The 20115-nt window shown below is 48.0% G+C and overlaps 1 protein-coding gene across 1 annotated transcript in view; it reads left to right on the top strand.

Annotated features, from left to right (window-relative positions):
• CEP192 (centrosomal protein 192) overlaps positions 1–20115 on the top strand; it is a 1919503-nt gene that overhangs the window by 1525594 nt on the left and 373794 nt on the right. Inside the window, exon 37 of the mRNA XM_086965571.1 lies at positions 4997–5111. Within this exon, the coding sequence (XP_086821697.1) occupies positions 4997–5111 (115 nt within the window). The remainder of the gene's footprint in view (positions 1–4996; positions 5112–20115) is intronic.

Raw genomic sequence — 20115 nt, 5'->3', positions numbered from 1 at the left:
CCAGGAGGTGTGGATGACAACTAGGAGCTGGATTCGAGCTGTCCCACGTCGGAAGTCGGGTGCTGCAGCATCGGTATCAGGATTGGACCCAACAAGCCTTGGCAACAGCAACCCACCCAAGATGGAAAGATTGGCTTTGGAGCAGACCAGCAAGGCCTGAGGGACTCACCCTTTGGAGGGGAGTCTGGGCACGTCTGGAGCAACCAGGGAAGCCCAAGAAACAAATGATTTACCTTCATGGGGACCCACCAGTCGACGGACTAGGGATCGCGAAGGAGCCTCAAGCAGGAATGCCTAAAGCGGGCCCACGGAACACTCGTGGAGTGTAGGCCCACAGTCTTAGGTGCAAAAGGTGCTCAGGGCTTGGACTAAAAGTAGCCCAATGCACAACTTCGGGAAAGCTCGGGAAGTCAATTCACTAGCAAATGTGCTGAATGTCCAGGAGTTCCGGTCCCACGTCTCTCGTGAAAGCCACAGGTCTCAGCTTTGCTGGGGGCTCGTGTCGGCCTCGGAGATGTCTGAAAGTTTGCGTCCTGTGTCGCAGATTCTTCGGGATCCGGTGGGAGCCTCGAAAATGCAGACCGGCAAGATGTTTCTTTGGTGCCTGTTTGAACAGGGGTGTCACTCCTTGACCCCAAGGGAGATTTCTTCCGCCTTTGTCCAGTTTTGTGCCAGAGCTAGGGCTGAGTGCCCCAGCAACCGGTTTGAACTGGGGTATGCACAGGGACACTTTTTGTGCCCCAGGCAGTGTCTGAAAAAGCATTCTGTGAATGCACCCACCCTGCCCCAATACACTAAAGCCTGTCTGGGGCGGTACTGGCACCTCCCTGTCAATGATCATGGGCAAGTACATGAAGGCCAGGGGGGCGTCGATCCAACTGGCCTTCATGCACTTGTCCAGTGCCTTAGACACTGTGTACAGGAGCAAGTTGTGGGCGCTTATGGAAGATCTGGGCTTTGAGGAACCACTTGTCACTCTCCTCTGCAGACTACATGCTTCCACCTCTGTAGTTATCAGTTATGGTCCAGGGGGAGAGAAGACCAAGCCCATCGATTCGACAGAGGGGGTCTGACAAGGCTGCATTCTAGCCCTGTTTTTATTTTTAGTCTACACAAGTGGGCTGGAGCAGTTTCTGTTAAACACTTGGACTTCCCAAAAATAGCAGTTGCCCAAGTACTTTATTGTCGTATGTTGACGACACGGTTTTGATGGCCTTGATTGCCGGTAGCATTCATGGATGTCTGGATGCTTTCACCGGATACATGACGTCACTAGACCTGAAGGTGAATTATAAGAAATCCTTTGTCATGGTAAGTGGGTCAAAATTAACAAAAAAGCACAGTGAATGGGATAGGTATTGAGAAGGTAAAACATTTTTTGTTATTTGGGGTATGTTTTTAACTCTAATCTAAACTGGGATCAACTTTTAGTATCCCAGGTGCAACAAACATCAAGAGTCGTTGAGGGGCTGTTTCGATTTGCGGCCAAACTTGGCCATAAGCCTGTTGCAGAGCTGATAACCCTGTATAAATCAAAATGTCTAATACACAGCTCCCTCCACTTGGAGGAAGACTCTCCGGTGCTCTGCAAGCAAATGACAATAAAGTCTAATGTTTCTAACAAGTTCATGAAAAAGTTAAATCCACGAGTTAAGGAGGTTGCTCCAATATTTTAATCCGTACTCATTGTTTTCATGAGCGGTTCAAGATTGCTTGAAATACAGTTTCAATGAACAAATCCATAAGCGGTATAATCCAACGTTAACACTCCCAATCCCAATGCATTTCGGGCTATAGCGTAGCCCTTCCTCAGGGGAATGCTCTACAAACATAAAGGAAAACAACATGCCATCACTACTGGGTTCATCCATAGCAATGTACTACTAAACAATCACTGACAGTATGCCATGCACTACACAGAATTAAACGGAAAATATCGTGATATTCAGAAACCTTGCCCCATACGAAAAACCTAAAGGTAATGTCTAGTTTAGACAAAGTGAAAAGAATCTGTAACATGCCGAACAGCGCTAGAACTGCGTGCGTTACCATATAAGTGTCAGACTCGTTATAACCAATGTGTAGAAAGCAAAGTGAATAATCGTGCCCAAACATGAAATAAACAGTGAGCGGTGACCCGTAACGCTTGCGACAACAATTACAAAGTGCGCAATGCATACACCAACAGTAGATCCAGACTCGTGAGAATGACCCACTCGAACATGCTGTGAAAACGCGAGCGCGTTGGCAAAGGTCCTCCATAGAGGTACTTACATAAAAGGGTGCACGGGAACCTCCAGTACGCGACCTGCTCAGAGTCAGTTACCCCGGTAGTCCCAAAACGCAACGAGTGAACGCGCGGCCAGTGAAGAACGGTAAAAATAAAAATAAACAACGGACTGTGAACAGTGGGAGACGCGAGCGCCATGTTAGAAGGGTAAAATAAAAACAAAACGATATAAACACACGAACCATGAGAAGAAATAAAGTTGCCTGATGTGTCACTGCATTAAACAATATGTGTGCTCAAAAACGGGTGGTGATAGGGAAAACCTGGCAAAGCAACAATGAATGTGTACATGTACAAAATATACCATATACCAATACACAGAATCTGTATCAGAAAAATGATATGTGTTATTAGATACACAGCAATGACCAGTGTTACAAAGTCTATAGATGGCATAGGAATTCCATCCTATCATTTAATCCGTGTGGCTGCATCGTCGCCATGAAGCGGATCCAAATGTTCTCTCTCTTCAATAACGTATTTTTATTGTTGTGTAGGTGTCACTTGCTCTAATATAAGATATTTTAATTGGGCTACTGTGTTTTTGTTCCAGGAAATGTGCCGCTACTGTAGATTTTGTATTCCCAGTTCTCATGTTGCTTTTGTGTCCAACAGTCTCACTCTTATTTTTCTTTCTGTGTGACCAATGTAACACTTCCCACAGGGTCATTTCAGCATGTAAATTACATTAGCGGAATTGCACGTAGCGTTGACTCTCAATTTGATTGGTTGACCCTTCATGGGATGGTTGGTGACATTACCTAAAATGCAATTATTGCAATTACTGCAATTATAACAGGGTCGAAGTCCTTTGAATGTTTTTGATTCATGTTGTTCCCTAGGTTTGGACAAAATTTCTTTCAAATTGCGTCCCCTCGTGTAAGCAGACAACGGTGGTTCTGCAAAGGCTCCCTGGAAATCAGGTTCCAAACTGAGTAAAGACCAATGTTTTGTAATGATAGTTCTAAAAAGATTACTCATCACGGTGTATTTAGACACCACGACCATCCTGGAGTTTTCCGTTTTTGGTCTGACTTGTAACAATTCATCACGTTTCATGTTCCCACATCGGTTAACTGCCTTATCCAGAGTTTGTTGTGGATATCCTCGTGATCTGAATCGTTCCACCATGTGAGATATTTCTTCTTGGCACACATTGTCAGATGAAACGATACGTTTGACATGCATCAAGGGTGAAAGGGGTAAATTCTGTTTCAACCCAGGTTGATGGAAATTCTGGTAGTGTAAAATTGAATCAAAATGTCTGTCAGGAGCATCTTACGGTGCAGGAGTGTGGGGATATCAAAAGAGCACCCAGATTCAAATAATCGAGAGCACATTTTTGGAGAGACTCTTATTTATCCCGTCTAGCTCCCCCACAATATTTTGCCACTCGGAGGTGGGCATGGATTATATCAGACAGAATACCGCCTAATTTGAAAATGTCCATAAAAGAAGTTTTTGGATCTGAGCACATCATCTAGGCTTACAGATAGACTGAACCCCCGTTCTTAAAACAGCAACAATTTTATTTGTCTTTTAGCTTGCACTGCAATGCACGTTTTTTAATGACATGATTTCGCTTAGGCACACTGCACTTTCTTGTGGCTTTTCCAAAACAGCTCTGTGCTCAGTGTTATAAAAATAGTTTTTTATAATAAGAAAACGATATGCAATGTAAAAGTACATAATTAGGGGTTTAATTGTCTTCGAAGTTATTTTTTCAGATCTTTTTGTAAACGTTGTCATATTTTATGATTGTATGTTTTCCTTGTAAACTTTTATGATTCATCTGGAATCTAATAAAGGTTTTGACTGACTAACACAACATGTTTGACCAAAATGTGGGGGTCAACCATGACACCAACTCTCACAGAATCAAAGAGGTATGGATCTATTCATGGCTGCAGAGAGAGTGAGCTACAAATGCTGGGGTTGCTAACGCAATTTTCAGAAAATATGGGGACAGTGGATAGATTAATAGGGACTCGCTGAGGATTATGATGATAACGCAACCTCAAAAATCTGTTTTAGTGATGATAAAGTGGCATGCCTTCTTCCTTACCTCGTTGGAAAAACATAAAAAAGTGAAAACGGAAAGTGTATATTGTTGTCATGTACCCGACTGTGACTGCATATAATATCTGAAAACGTACTGTCTGGTTTTCCCATTCATACTTGTATGTTTTTAATAAAAAATACTAAATATTTTGGGGGGGAAACACTACACTTCAGCTTTAACCCTTTGACACTTTTTGAATAAGGCAATGTCCTAACCATAAAGCCGATACGAACGTAGTTCTAGAAGTAGCACATCTTATCAGACTTCTCATGCAATTGAAAACCCAGAGCCATAGTAGAAAGGCAGTCTGACCTTAAATAGCGATACCAAGACCATACAAGTGGCACTTTGTGCACTATACAAATACCACTAGCATAACTTTGTTACATATATGAACTTCATACACCCAATAATGGATTTTACTGCCTCAGATTTGGGTGGAAGGTACTAGTAATGCATGACTGCCAAAACATGAAGAACAGATAATAAAGTACAGGAGATGGTAGTTGCGAATGTGTATTTATTATTGTGTTGTACACCACTGGAAATGCAGTTTTAATCAAAGGGCTTTGTTGAAACAGATTGAACTTGTTGTTTTTTTTGTGTGTCAATAATACATTTGAATGTTTTTGTTGGTGTTACAGATGTAGCTGGCAATTTAACAATTATCAATTGTTCAACAAGAGCATTGAAATTTGAGCTTTCATGGCCAGCTCATTCTCTTACTATTACTCCACAACATGGAATTGTTGACCCAAAGTAAGTGACTTGTTTATTTCCGATCAAGCTTCCTCTGTAATACTGATTGTTTAAATAATTAGGTCAACCCTGTTCATTGTGCTTTTTGTAACCAAATATTAGTTCAGTCAATGGGGAAAAAACTGGTGCGAGGGGGGGGATTTAATAGGAGCATAAAGCCTTTAACATAACACCTCTTTAAAATTTTCCTTTCACAAAGCAGGTTTGACACGCATAACTATTGTATTTTTTCTCTCTTTATTTGGTCGAATGACCATTAAAGTGCACAGTAATAAATACATTAAAAAATATAATAAGTCTTACAGGTCACATTAAAAATGTCATTTATATATACAATGATAAAATTAGATGATTTGTCTGTGACTATACCCACTTATCAGCAAATAGACACAAGGTAACTCTTCTTTCTCACATCAGGCCTTTGTGAAGGGAGTACATCAGTACCCAATTTGTACAGTGTTATGGATTCCTTAAAATCAAAATGAAACGCATGCATCTGCAATAGAATGGTATCGGCAATATTCCTTCATATAAGCAGTTCTAAGCTTAAAAATATTGCATCATCAGACCTGCAGGGTACCAAATAAAAAATAATGATCATTATATCCTCATATATTCTAATCTGAAAGAAACAGTTATAGATTCCTTACCTCAGAATTTACCCCCAGACGTCAGTCTGGATCCGGAAAGTTTTTTGTCAGCAGTACCTCTGGGCGTCGGATGGTGGCATCGGTCAGCTCTGTGTCCATCGTTGGCGTCGTGGTAGCTGGGATGAAGTTGTGGTAGCTACTTAGACGCCACCTTTGTGCCCTGACATCAGTTTTGTACACGACTTTCCGTGCCAGAATGCAGAGCCATGCAGGACCACTGGTGCACAAAACTAGGGACCTGAAAGGATGTTCTCAACCCTAGAAATCAGTTCGCAGAATGGGGAGGGCAGTAAGGATTCTATAACTAACTTATGTTTCTTATAGATATATTGCCACCAAAGGTAAGTAACTTGTTCATATGAACTAAACAGTTAGTTATAGATTCCTTAGCTTAGAATAGATATCCAGCAATACCAACCCTGGAGGTGGGTCTGCGTACTAAGTTCACACCAGACAATCCTGGAGAACAGAACGGCCAAAAAAGCAGTCTCTCCGGACTCGGCTGTCCAGGCAGTAGTATTTGATGGCGTTTAGTGATGCCCACGTAGCTGCCTGACAGATGTCATGTAGAGGTACTCCTCGTCCCAAAGCAGTAGTGGCTGCTGTCGTCCTGGTGGAATGGACGCAAAGCCCCACTGGAGGTTCCTTTTTTGCCAGAGAATAGCAGACTTTAATACACAAACGACCCATCTAGAAAGGGTCCACTTGTGTACGGCCTGACATTTCTTTGTGCCCACGCAGTCAACAAAAAGTTGGTCATCCACCCGGAATTGCATTGTGCGATCCAGATAGAAAGAAAGCGCACAACTTGGGTCCAGGTAGTGGGGCCTCTCTTCCTCTTTAGAAGGACGTGGAGGCGGAAAGAAGGTGGGCAAAGGGATGGTTTGCCCAATGTGAAAGGAATTGATCACCTTGGGAAGAAAGGATGGATGAGAGCACATCAAATAGGTCAAGACCAGATTCAAGTCCCACTGAGGCATAAGGAAGTGAATAGGTGCAAATAGATGAGCTATGTTTTTCATGAAACGATTAACAACCGGGAACTTGGAGAGAAGGCCGATCAGGAAGCCGAAGAAAGGCAGAAATGGCCGAAAGATAGCCCTTGATGGTGCCCGGAGCCCTGCTGGGCTAAAGAAAGGAGGAACAAGAGAACTTCAGAAAGGGGATCCACAGTCTTTGCTGTGCACCATGTCACAAATTTGTTCTGTCTGCAGGCGTAAACTGTCTTAGGACGCCTCGCTGCCAAGATTACGTCACAAACTTCGGGAGGCAGGTAAAATGAGGTCAACTGCCGCTGCTCAATCTCCACGCAAGGAGGTGGAGGCTGGACAGTTTCGGGAGGAGGACTATCCCCTGCTGCTGCGACAGAAGATCCTCCGGAAGAGGCAGTCGGATCTGAGGGTCGATGGCCATGCTGAGCAGCTCGGGATACCAGACTCTTCGTGCCCAATCCGGAGCCACAAGAATGACTTGGGCCTGGTCGCGCTTAATCTTCTTCAGCACACTGGGCAGAAGTGATATAGGCGGAAAGGCATGCAACCGACAGCAACTCCACTCGCAACAAAAACTGTTGCCGAGCGAGTGCCGCCTTGGAAATAACAAATGAGCAGAATTACTGACATTGTGCGTTCTCTTCAGTGGCGAATAGATCTAACCAAGGCTCTCCCTACTGTTGAAAGAGACCTTGCATTACCTCTGAGTGAAGACACCATCTGTGATCCATCATGCACCTGCGGCTGAGTTCGTCCGCCCTTGCGTTCAGGGAACCTGCCATGTGTTGAACCACCAGTGATCTGCCCTGATGTTCCAGCCATGTCTAGAGGAAGAGGGCCTCTTGACATAGGGTCCACAACCCCACCCTACCCCACCTTGTTTACAACCCCAACCCGCCTTGTTTGTTGCAGTACCACATGGCGGTGGTGTTGTCTGTTAACACCTGCCCTTCTCTTCCCGGACAGAGGGAAGGAATGCTTTTAGTGCAAACCGGATTGCCCGCAGCTCCAGAAGGTTGATGTGGAGCCCGGACTCCACCGGAGACCAGAGCCCTTTGATCTCCGCCTCTCCCATGTGGCCGCTTCATCCCAGAAGGGATGCGTCTGTCCTCTGTGATCTGGCTGGAGAAGGCGAGAGAGATCTGCAGTCGACCCAATCCTGGTTAGTCAGCCACCACTGCAATTGTCATGCAGTGCCCTCCGAGATCTGGATGCAGTCGGACAGATTCCCCTGATGCTGCGTCCACTGGAACTTCCGGTCCCACTGCAGAGCCTGAATATGCCACCTGGCATGATCGACCAGCAGGACGCAGGATGCCATGAGGCCCAGCTGCCTCAGGGTCATCCTGTCCGAAACCCGGGATAGAGGCTGAAGGATCGTAATCATAGCTCGAATATCCGGGACTCGCTGTTCGGGAGGATAAACCCGAAACTGCGTTGTGTCCAGATCCGCTCCTATAAAGAGGAGCTTCAGAGAGGGGATCAGGTGTGACTTCGGGACGTTGATGGAGAACCCCAGCAAATAAAGGTGGTTGGTCGTAGTCTGGCGGTGGGAGACGATAGCCTGGGGCGAGCCCGCCTTCAACAGCCAGTCGTCGAGATAGGGGAACACTGGAACCACTGATCTGTGCAGGTGGGCTGTGACCACACCATCACTTTCATAAGCACCCAAGGGGCACTGGTAAGGCCGAAGGGGAGCACAGTAAACTAAAAATGCTCGCGGCCTACCATGAACCGCAAGTAGTGCTGGTGGGCCGGCAGGGCGAGGATGGGAAAATGGGCGTCCTGCAAGTCCAACGCTACCCTCCAGTCTCCAGGGCAGACAAGACCGGAGATAATGTCAACATTTTTAACTTCTTCTTCCGGAGGAAGCGATTGACGCTCCCGAGGTCCAAGATAGGACGTAGGCCCTTATCCTTCTTGGGGACCAGAAAGTAGTCGGAATAGCAACCATGACGTACTTCTGGGAGAGGAACACACTCAATGGCTCTCTTGGCCAAGAAAGCCGAAACTTCCTGCTGGAAAAGGTCCAGGTGATCCTCCGACATGCAATGGTACCGAGGTGGCATGGCTGGAGGGGTAGTCTCGAAGAGGAGGGAGTAGCCCCTTCGGATTATCTGAAAAATACACCAGCCCAACATGATGGTGCATCAGTTGGGGGGGTGGGGGGTGGGGGGGTCTGAAATGTAGAAGTAGGAAGGTTTGGAGGCTGCTGCAGAGTGGGGATTGGTGGACTGGCTCGCCCGCTTGCCCCTTGACCCAAGGCGGTGGGTCCCACTTCCAGGGCCACGCAAAGGTTGGGGAACTTGCGCCGGCCTGTGGAACGTAGTGGGGCAGCTCTTCCGTAGCCACGAAAGGGACGAACAGCAGACTGAGCAGGGCGGCTGAAGAGGCCCAAGGACCTGGCCGTAGGCCATGAGTCCTTGAAACGCTCTAAAGCGTTGTCTGCTTTCTCCCCAAAAAGGCGACTGCCATCAAAGGGCATGTCCATGAGTGTATTCTGGACGTCCCCAGAAAAGCCAGTCGATCTTATCCAGGCGTAACGTCAAAAGGTTACCGACATGGAAATCGTCCTGCCTAGAGAGTTGGTGGGGTCCAGCCACAATGGATGGTAAACTTTGCTGCGTCCCTCCCGGCGGCAACAGCCTGGGAGAGAACTGTCCTGGCCTCCTCCGTACAATGAGGCAGCACTTGTGCAACTGTGTCCCACACAGAGTGGGAATAACAGCCCAATAAACATGCAGTGTTTACGGACCCCAGTCCCAACCAGAAAAAATCTTTCCAAGATGATCCAGCTTCTTTGATTCCCTATCTGGTGGAGCGTTAGGGAATGAGTTCTTGGAATTAGAATCTTGGACCACCTAGCTCTCAGGGGTGGGGATGTTGGGAAAGGAAAGTGGGGTCGCCTGGGGCCGGGCGGTGGCGTCGGGCAATCATCCTATCCACGGAAGCCCCAGTGTTGGGCCTGGACCAGGTGCCCAAAAGGATGTCGTGAGGACTTCATTGATTGGCAGCAGGGGCTCCGAAGAGCTCGCTTGTGATTGAAGCACCTCTGTTAGGAGGTTTGTCCTGACTGCCACTGTAGGAAGCTCGAGGTTGAGAGCCTCGGCCGCCCTGTGCAACACCACTGCTTATGACGCTCCCTCCTCCGTAGCCACGGTAGGAGGAGACAACATTCCACGGTCAGGAAAGGTATCATGTCCACTGGTATCCCCCAGGTCCTCTCTCCAGTCCAGGTCATACTCTAACTGGTCGGTCAGAGGGTCACCTGACCCCTTCCAGTCCTCCTCTTCGTCCTTTGGGTGCCAATCTGGCTTAAAAGGGACCCCAGGAGTGAACAGGGGCACAAAACCCCGCTCTGTGCCAGATCCGCCATCTGGGGATGTCTGTACGGCTCCGTTTCCACATCAGGATGGAGACTTATCCGGATGGAGGACCAGGGCAAGACCGGAGTCGAATGTGGCTGTGGTACCAGAGTAATCGGCGTCTGTGGAGGCGTAATGAGGTCACCCTGCGCCAGATGGGATCCAGGTCAGGTCCATGGGGGGCCTGTGGCTCCGGAGCTGCCGGCGAAGAAGGCCTAGGCCCCCGACCGAGTCCGCCGCCCCGAACGGCACACTGGCGGGGTCGGGCTGCCCAACGATGGCATGCATCGCAACTTACAAAGCTGGGCAGAAGTTGCTCCGGGTCCCGGGAAAGGAGGGAAGCTCAGAGTCTGCTCTTCAAGCTCTGCACGCGGAGCTGGGGGAGGGGCACCGCCCACATCCCTCGTCGCGTCAGCCGACCGAAGGGGAGAAGTCGAAGAGCGGCGCTGCTTTTTCGACTTCTTCTTGTGCTTCGACTTACCTGCCCTGATTGGGAAGACTTAGAAGACGAGGGGTGATGGCTCCTCAACCGGTCCATCGACCTCTCTCGCGATCGGGACCACGAACGCCGCAGAGCCGACTCCCATCGCTCAAGAAGCTTTTGGGACCGCTCCTACAAATCCTTCAGAGCCATAGACTGGCAGTCGGAGCACGAATTGGGGTTGTGGTTGCGCTCCAGGGAAAAAAAGGAACAAGCAATGCGGATCCGATGCGGACATCAGTCGGGTACAAGAACCTCAAGCCTTGAAGCCAGGCATCCCTGCGTGCACCAGTACTCGTGAGGACTCAAAAATATGTCTATAAAAGTTCAGTCAAAAAGTGACTGGAGGTACCACTCTCTCCGGATCTGCGCTGGCTGGAACAGACAAATAAAGAACTGACTTCAGCTTGCGAGGGCGGCGTCTATGTAGCTACTGCAACATCATCTCCGCAACCACGACACCAACAATGGATGCAGAGCCGACTGACACCACCTTCCGATGCGCAGAGGTACTTGTGAGAAGTTGGCCTGGTATATGATGTCCACTATTCTAGTGGGCACCCTGCACCAGTCCAAACAACCCTTATGGTGAGGGTTGTAAAGTCAACCTTATAGACCAGCTATCCTAGTGGTAGCATGGACAAAGTAGTCTTAGGCTAAAACTTCAGAGAGCATGTGAAGCCAGCTGTTTTACCAATAATAGTCCCTTGAATATTAAATGAGAGGACACCACACAAGGTATATATCAAATATATATATATTACAAACACAACCCCTCTGCACTCTTTATGAGGTCAGGGTTCGAAATAAGTTACAATTTACTCATTAAGCATACTATAAGTTGCACAAATACAATTCTGCCCTAGGGGCCTCACGAACCATATACTAAGTAAGTGGTATAAGAACCACTTCAGGAAAGGTGAGTAGGTCTAGGGAATCGCTGGGGCTCCTCTACAGGGCCAAAGGTTTGGAAGTAAGAGACCCACATGAGACGCGTGCGGTGTGGGAACACAGACGCAAGCTACCATTGACTTACAATGGAGAACGAAGAAGTCACAAAGTTACTGATTAGGGACACTTCCGGGTGGACTACAGTGAAACCCCTTTAAGCTAGGACACTTGGATAGTCAATACCCACGGGAGCACCGGAGTACTTGAGTTACCTCACCCAGGGAAGCCGGGTGCATAGGTGTCTTTTCGTGTCTGGTTTCGTCGATGCTTTCAATGGAGACCTGTAAAAGAAGTGCTGCCGGTGGCCGAAGGAAGAGTGTCCGGGTGGATCCAAGGGTGGATCAAGGAGCTGAAGAACCTGAAAGCAGAGGGGACAGAGTCTGGGTCACTAGCCAGTGACCAGGATGGAACCAGGTGATATCGCGATGCAAACAGGTGAAGAGGTGAAGCTTGTCTCTGAAGCCACGAGGACCAGGAGGCGTCCACGTCCCACGAAGGCTCTAGTTGACTGCGGTGTCGGTATCTGGATTGGACTCAACAAGCCTTGGTAACTGCAACCCACGCAGGATGTGAAGATTCGCTTCAGTTCAGACCAGCAAGGCCTGAGGAGCTTCTCTTTTGGAAGGAAGCTGAAGCAAGCACAGAGCAACCAGGCAAGCATTGAAAAATCAAAGGATCGTCTTCAGAGGGCTCACTAGCCAACGGGCTAGCAACCGGGAAGACGCGTTGAGCTGAAAAGCAGGAGTGGGTCCCACGCGGCACTCGTGGAGTGTGGAGGGCTGAGCTCTTGTGCAGATGCTGCTCGGGTCTGGGGCTTCTCGTACCCCAATGTACAACTGCGAGGGTGCCTCGGTCGTTGCACAATTAGCAAAGTGCAGGTCGTCCAGGATAACCGGTCCAACGTCTCTCGTGTCCGCCACGGGTCTCAGCTTTGCTGTCGATGTGGATCGAAGTCAGAGAAGTCTGGAAGTCCAGTTTGAGTTGCTGAGTCTCCTGGTTCCTGCTGGAGCGTCGACAAAGCAAACCGGCAAGTTACTGGTGGTGCCTGTTAGAACAGGGTGGTCACTGTAGGAAGGTGGATATCTGACAATGGTTGCCCCCAACTTTTTGCCTGGTGTTTTGCTGGTTTTTCGACTTGGTTGACCTGGGGCCCTGCTATTCAGGACCCCAGGCCCACTGCTCTCTCTGCAAAATAGATTCCATGTACTCTAGGTACATATCTAATTGAATACTGAGTCACCTTATCAGTTCCTGTACAGTGTACCCTAGGTACCCAGGGCATAGGTGCACTCAGGGCCTACCAGGGGCTGCAGCATGTATTATGCCACCCCTGGCTGGCCATCCAAATCTGACACAACTGGCTGATCAATCAGCTGGGGCAAGGTGGTGTAATCACCCTTAGCTTTAGATATAGTATCCCTATATCTAACCCTAAAATGGACACATATCCTCCTATCAGTCACTCCTGTGGCAGGCCTTATCAATCCTGAAGGCAGAGTGCTTGGAATTATGTGAGATGGTGCTCTAGCATGAGCTGAGCCTGTCTGCAGCTTTCGGAACCAAGTCCTTTAGCTGTTTTCATGAGAACGCTATACCATATACTCTTAAGTGCATTATAATCCTCGCGGTTATTGTTAACTTTGGTATAGCATTATCAAAACATGTCGAGTAAGGTGTCATACGAATTGGAATACTACCCCCTCACAATTCTGGCAACGGGGGTAGCATTCCACCGTTCTAGAGGGACACGACATGTATGTAACTGTGAACCCCGGTTAAAGTTAACTTGAGCCTCAGCATCACAAAATGGATGCTGCCACCACAGACACAAGTCTGACGTCCTGCTGCTGGGAGTCCTTCCAGCGAGGGAGGCTCGGACAAAGGGTTTCCTGCCTTGGGAGGTGCTAGCACCACCCCAGACAGGATTTTGTGTATTAGGTAGGACAGGGCTGAAAGGAATGAGACATGTCTGGGGCACACAAATTGTCCCTGTGCATACACCGGTCTAAACCAGTTCCTGGGGCACTCCAGCCCCAGAGCTGTCGCAAGACCGGACAAAGGAAAGGGGGTGTAACCACCCCCCTTCCTGGTCCCACCCAGGGGAGGGACCTAGTCGTAGTGCAGCCCCACTTTAGCTGGATAAAGGTAGGAGCTGGTCCCATTCCAAATTAGATTATCCTGATCAACTCTACAAGAAGAAACTCTGGACTTCGACGTTCTGCTCCACAGAAGACTGAAGAAAATCTCCCTTGTGGGCAAGGAGTGTCCACCCTGCACAAACAGGCATCATCAGCGTACAACGGCTTCACTTTGTCGTCTTCCTGCAAGGATCCAGACTTCAAAGCCCGACGAGACCCGGACTCCTAGACCTCTCCGACCTCTACCCACATCTGCAGCACAGCTGAAACCTGTGGGTGCAACGAGACACGTGGGACCGGCCATCTTGAAAGAAGCAGCACTTCGCTCTAGCACGACTTCAGAGGCCTCCTCGTCCAAGTGCTTTGGGGATTGAGAAGCCCGACCCCGAGCAGCTCCTGCACCGAAGATCAGCCCTCCAGCATCCACGAGATATGTGTAGGGCCCTTCTGCCTGATTGCTGCTCGGCGCGTTGTCTGGTCACTTGCCGGCTGGCTTGTGACCTCCTAGACGACGAACTGCGAAATCTTCACTGCTGGTCTGGTTGCTCCAGACTGGCCCTTGCTCCCTTCCAAAAGAGGAGCACCCCGGACCCTCCTGGTCCACTCCAGACGCCGTTTCCACTCACCGCGTGGGTTGCCTTTGCCAAGGCCTGTTGAACCCGAATCCGGAGACGACACCGCCGACAGCGAGAGCCTGCGTGGGACAGCTCGTGCATCCATCCTGGTCGTCGAAGACCCCACCTGGTCCACGTGGCTGCAGAGACAAGCGTCCACCTTCACCTGATCGCGACGATGACATCTGGTTCCACTCCAGTCACTGGCTAGTGACTTTGAACATTGTCCCCTCTGCTTTCAGGTTCTTCTCTTCACTGATCATCCCTTGGATCACACCGGACATCTTCCTCCGGACCGCCTGCAGCATCTTTTCCTCCAGGCCCCATAGACTTCAACGCCGGAACCCGACACGACTTGGCACCTATGCACCCGCAGCCTGTGGGTGAGGTAACGCGAGCATTTCGGTGCTCAAGGGTAGCTTGACTCTCCTAGTGTCCAGTTCCACAGTCGTTTTAGTCCTATCTAGTCAGGGATGTCCGTACTCACCTTTTTCTTAAACTGTACTGTCCATAGACGTTTGTACGCATCTCGCGTGCGAGTTCACACTCTGCACACGCGCTCCGTGGGCCTCCTAGTACTTACCTCAAGTTAGTGTAGCGTGGTCCCAGCGATCCTACAGCCTCTGGACAGCTCCATTCCTTTGATTGACTTTCACATTCCACTTACTTAGTATATGGTTTGTCGTGCCCCTAGGGCACCATTGTAAATCGTGCAACTTAAACGTATTTTTCCTAAGAGTTTGTCATGTGCTTAGCCCTCTGACCTCATAAAGAGGTCAGAGGTGTATGTTAGTTAATAAATACTTGTTTATTTTCATAACTACCTGTGTGGTGTCCTTTCACTTGGTATTTAAGGGGTTATATGTGGTAAAACAGCTGGCTTCACATGCCAATAGAGTTTAGCCTAAGACTGCTTTGTCCATGCTACCATTAGGATAGCTGGTCTATAAGGTTGACTTACAACCAATCACCATAAGGGTTGTTTGGACTGATACAAGGTGATCACTAGAACTATTGAGCATCATATATCAGGCCAACTTCTCACATTGGTGTGCAGCGGTTGGGATTTGAGCTTGCTGTTGTTTTTACCAAATATAATCTTGAGATATCATTTGAAAGATCACATAAGGTACCATAGGTACATATAACAAGCTTAGAACTACTCTGAGTTCTACTGAACCAGCTGTTGTAGTAGAAAGGGAGTAGCACACCCTGACTACAACTCTTAGCAAGGGATCAGTAGGTAAACCCATAGTGTAGGTAAGTGCACCACTTACACCTCACTAGAAAAGCATGTCTACCACAGGAGAGAACACAGTGGCTCCCCTTGTGGTTGTTGACCCTCCACAGGTCACTTCCAGATATGCAGCCCTTAGCTTCTAGGAGATGAGACAATTGTGTACCTCCAGGAAACTAAAACAGGGTTCTAACCCTACAATTAACTTCCTGATAGGTCTCTTAGAGACATTTGATGCCAGAAGGGCTTCTAATCCAGGCCCATCTGATCCTACAGAGGAAGACATACCCCCACTAGAGGAGGACTCCAATTTCCCTGAAACTGAGGAAGTGGAGGGAGATGGAGACTCATCTGATGGTGAGGTAACCCCTGGTCAGGGAGGAGTCAGCAGACTTACCAGGACCAACTTAAGCATACATGAGAAAGGAACTGGGGGACCCCCAGGCCCATCCTCAGGCAGGCTTGACCTTGGGAATAGACGAGTTGGGTCTCTCTCCAGAGGCTCTAACAGATCTGTTCACACCCATGTCTCTCAGGCATCTTCTCAGGGAGGGATGACATCCCCTCAGAGAAGAGAGCATGAAGCTAAGATGAGGGAAGTCAATCTGAGGATTGAGAGGGAAGAACTTGCCCTTGCCAAAGAAAGACTTGCCTTTGCCAGAGAGCAGAAATTGAGTGGGGCAGACCCCACTGGTGGCAGCATTATCATTAGAGATAAAGACAGGAGTTTTGATACTAGACACCTGAGTAAGATAGTGCCCCCCTTTAAGCAAGGGGATGACATCCACAAATGGATGACTGCTTTGGAGAGGGCCTGCACTGTCCAGTGCATCCCCCAAAGTCAGTGGGCAGCTATATTGTGGCTCTCCTTTGAAGGTAAAGGTAGAGATAAGCTCCTCACTAATGACGTAAATAATTAATTTACTCTCTTAATTTCTATGCAGGTAAGTACTTAATCAATAATAACTCAGATCGGAAGAAAAAGACAGAGTCCGTGGTGTTAGAGTTCTTAGGGGTTTTATTCCTTAAAAAGGAATGGTCATGGCCAGGATATCATGTTCTGACCACCACAGGGGTGTCAGAAGGGATAGAGCGCTCCTTTTTATTAACAGTACATAGCTTATATACTTAATTCATGCCATAAGCAACAGTGCGGGAGGCGTAACAGCTGAGAGAAGACAAGATAACAGTATACACGTGTTACAAGTGCGTAATCAAGAGGTGTATGCTAGAAACGTCACAGGTAGGTGTCACAGAAGGGGTGGCACTAACAGAAATGTTGCAATGTCAGCAGAAATCGGAAAGCTTGGATGCGCGCGCAGCTGCATGACGTGTGATTGACGTGAAACTGGAGGGTGCAGGGGACTTGACATTTACACTGACGGAAAGAGACAGAAGTCTGGCATGTCAGATCAACTTGTGCTTCTATCATATCTGGTATCTGATGTTTAGGAACTAAGCTATCTGGACGGAAAGGTCTCTAGGGCAGAAGCTATTCTATACTTGCTGTGAGTGCGTGTATAAGCGCCTGAGTGTCTGTATGAGAAGCGTGGGGGCATGGGCCTTCCATGGGAGCATGGCAACGGGGGCTATGAATTACTTGAATTACTTGCACAGAGACAGGTCAGCCCTTTGGCTCTACAGCTGAGGAGGGATGTTTACTGAAACCAGCAGGCAGGAATGTATTTTCGGGGAGCGGAACAGATAACTCGAAGGTTATAGTCAATCTTGGCAGGCAGCAGGCTGAGCTGAGCGCGAGGGGCCGCGCTAGAAGTAAGTCAGAGTTCACGAGTACAGGGGCAGCCTGGGCAGAGGCCCTTGGAGTCAGAAGCCAGAAAAGAGGCTCGGTGACAGAAATTCAGGGGCCTATTCAGCTAGAGCTGAAAAACGGAGAAGTACACTACAAAAAGACGTTGGCATAGCATACTTAGGAACGGACCATTCAATCCATTCAAGGTGGATCTGAAAGAGGACATGTTAACGTTAACGTTGGACGCAAATGTATTTGCGTCTTCATTGCTGGTACAGGAGGGAAGTTACATGCACTTTAACTCGTACATGGAGACGGTGGGGTACGCGCTAGGGAACACATCTTGACCATAAAATTTATATTTCCTCATTCCCTCCTTGTTCCCTACGGACCCTTCATGATATATTAATCATCATAAATTGATCAGTTTGTTCTTGCAATATCAGTTGCTCATCTTTCTTTCTTTGACGATTTGAGAGGAAACTGGAATGTTCAATACATGATGTGGCACACAGTCCACATATCGCCGGCCCACACTGTAGGCACAGGCAGCAGCTGAATACTATGACAAGGCCGAAACCTAGGAAGGATAGGATCTTCCATCCCCAGGCGGTTAACGTTGTCCAGAACCAACCGGACCAAGTCCAGGTGCCTGGATTCTGATGTATCTGATTTGCAATTTTATGCAGACGGGTAATAGCTTGATAGACAGATGGCGCATTTTGTGGAATGAAAACGCAGCAACTTGACCCGATGACCTTACAGGCTCCACCTCTATCTGCCAAGATGACGTCAATAACAAGACGATTTTGAAGGACAACAACCCGCATAGCAGATTGCTCCTCTGTTAAGTTACCTAAGGCGGAGGCAGTTTCATGTACTACAGCTTCAAGTGTTCTAGTTAATCTACGTATTAGTTTACTGTTTTGGACAGGTCCTAAAAAGAAAAAGAATCCTTTATTGAAATCAGTGTACTGTTCCCATGCCGTTTCTGTGTAGTCGACAAGTGGGATATCTCTTCTGGGTCTATTCTTTACTAGATTGGTATTTCTATGGTAATCAGGGGGAGCTAGAAAAACAGGTGGCAGAAGGAATGCAATATAACAGGTACCATCCCAATCTGGAGGCAAACGTATGTATGCGGTATGACCACAAACAAAATAGGAATGACGAGTAGCTTTAAAGGAGGATTTACCATGATCACTGAATTCGACCACAGTAGTGCATTTACTATGACCTAAGTGTACTGAACCTTTCTTGCTAACACATAGTTCACCGGTGACTGGTAATACTGACATATGAGGCAGAGCTGGTGCGGCTTCGGATTCTACAGTAAGGATCATGAGGCTAATTGTGTAATTACCTAATCCATATACTTCATTTTCTAGATCAGTTCCTATTCGTGTGGGGAGTCCCTCTTTATCAGGGTAACAGACGTTGAGCAGAACTAAGTTCAGGTTTCCCCAAACCCAACTCCCATCGAAAACAGCAATATCAGGATCTAAGGAATTAATTATCTTAAACCATGCACCACAGGAGCCGTTGTGAGTGAACGGGTACGGAAAGAGGGGCAGAGCTCCCTTGTAATTCTGGTAGGGAGGGAGTCGGCCACATATCCAGCAGTTTGTAGCGTTGTTCGTCTGATGGGAATGGTGTAACATACTAATGAATGTGTTATTGCGCAGCGCCAGTCTGTAAGAGAGTTCATGTTGTGGTAACTCACTAAAAGAATGTTCAGCAGAGACATTGTAGACAGATTGTTCATGCTTGAAGATAGGACAGTATATAGGAAGTAGTATACTGGCAATAATAATTAGAACACTTAGAAAAAACATTATTAACAATGTCACTATACAGTGACTACGCAGTGATTTGCAGTATGTATTTCTTTTGACTTGTCTCTCTCTCTCTCTATCTCGATCTAGGGGATACATGTCAGAAACTATTTAACCGATTCACCTAGGGGAGGACTTAAACAATTAAACTGTCTGACTTGCTAGATCGGAGTTTCATACGGTATTCCTCTTGGGGAGTTTTCTCTCGTTCGGATACTTCAAAGTCACTGGTTTTGATATAGTCTTTGGTGGGGGTGGACGAGTCAGAGTCTTGTTTTAGTTCATTTTTCAGTTCATTGCAAAGCTTAATATGACTCGTGTGGACCCACCCCTTTCTTCCTTCCAACTTGACGGCGGTCCTGGTAGTAAGGAGGACGATCTTCGGGGCTTTCCAGCGGGGCTCCAACGGGCTTTTCCGGTCGAAGTTCCGGACGAGAACTATGTCCCCCGGACGGACCTCATGTGGCTTTACATCAGTGTTGTCAGGAAAGGCTGCGGCAACCTGTGAACGACATGATTGGAGTGCAGACATCAAGGAGGCAAGGTAATCTGTCAACATATTACAATCAACATCAGTGATTTTCTTCGGAATGGGCGTCCCCCACATATTCGGTGGTCTGCCAAAGACCACTTCGTACGGGGATAGCCCTGATCTCGAGTGGGCGACCATCCTCATATAGAATAGTGCCACTGGCAGGGCGACTATCCAGTCGACCCCTTTCTCCTGACATATCTTAGCAAGTCGGGTCTTTAATGTCTGGTTATGCCTTTCTACAAGGCCTGCGGCTTCGGGGTGTCGGACACAGTGGAACTTCCACTGATATCCTAGCAAAAGGGAAACCTGTTTCATCAACTCGGATGAGAATGGCTGTCCGTTATCTGAATACACGACACGGGGCAAACCGTACCGTGGGAAGAATTCACGAACCAGCTGCTTGGCAGTGGTTGGGGCGGTGTAATCTGATACTGGGTAAGCTTCTGTCCAACGGGA

Source organism: Lissotriton vulgaris, chromosome 4_1, assembly GCF_964263255.1.
Source record: "Lissotriton vulgaris chromosome 4_1, aLisVul1.2, whole genome shotgun sequence".
NCBI lineage: Eukaryota > Metazoa > Chordata > Amphibia > Caudata > Salamandridae > Lissotriton > Lissotriton vulgaris.
Note: the sequence above shows the minus strand (reverse complement) of the source record. Positions and strands in the feature narration are given on the sequence as shown.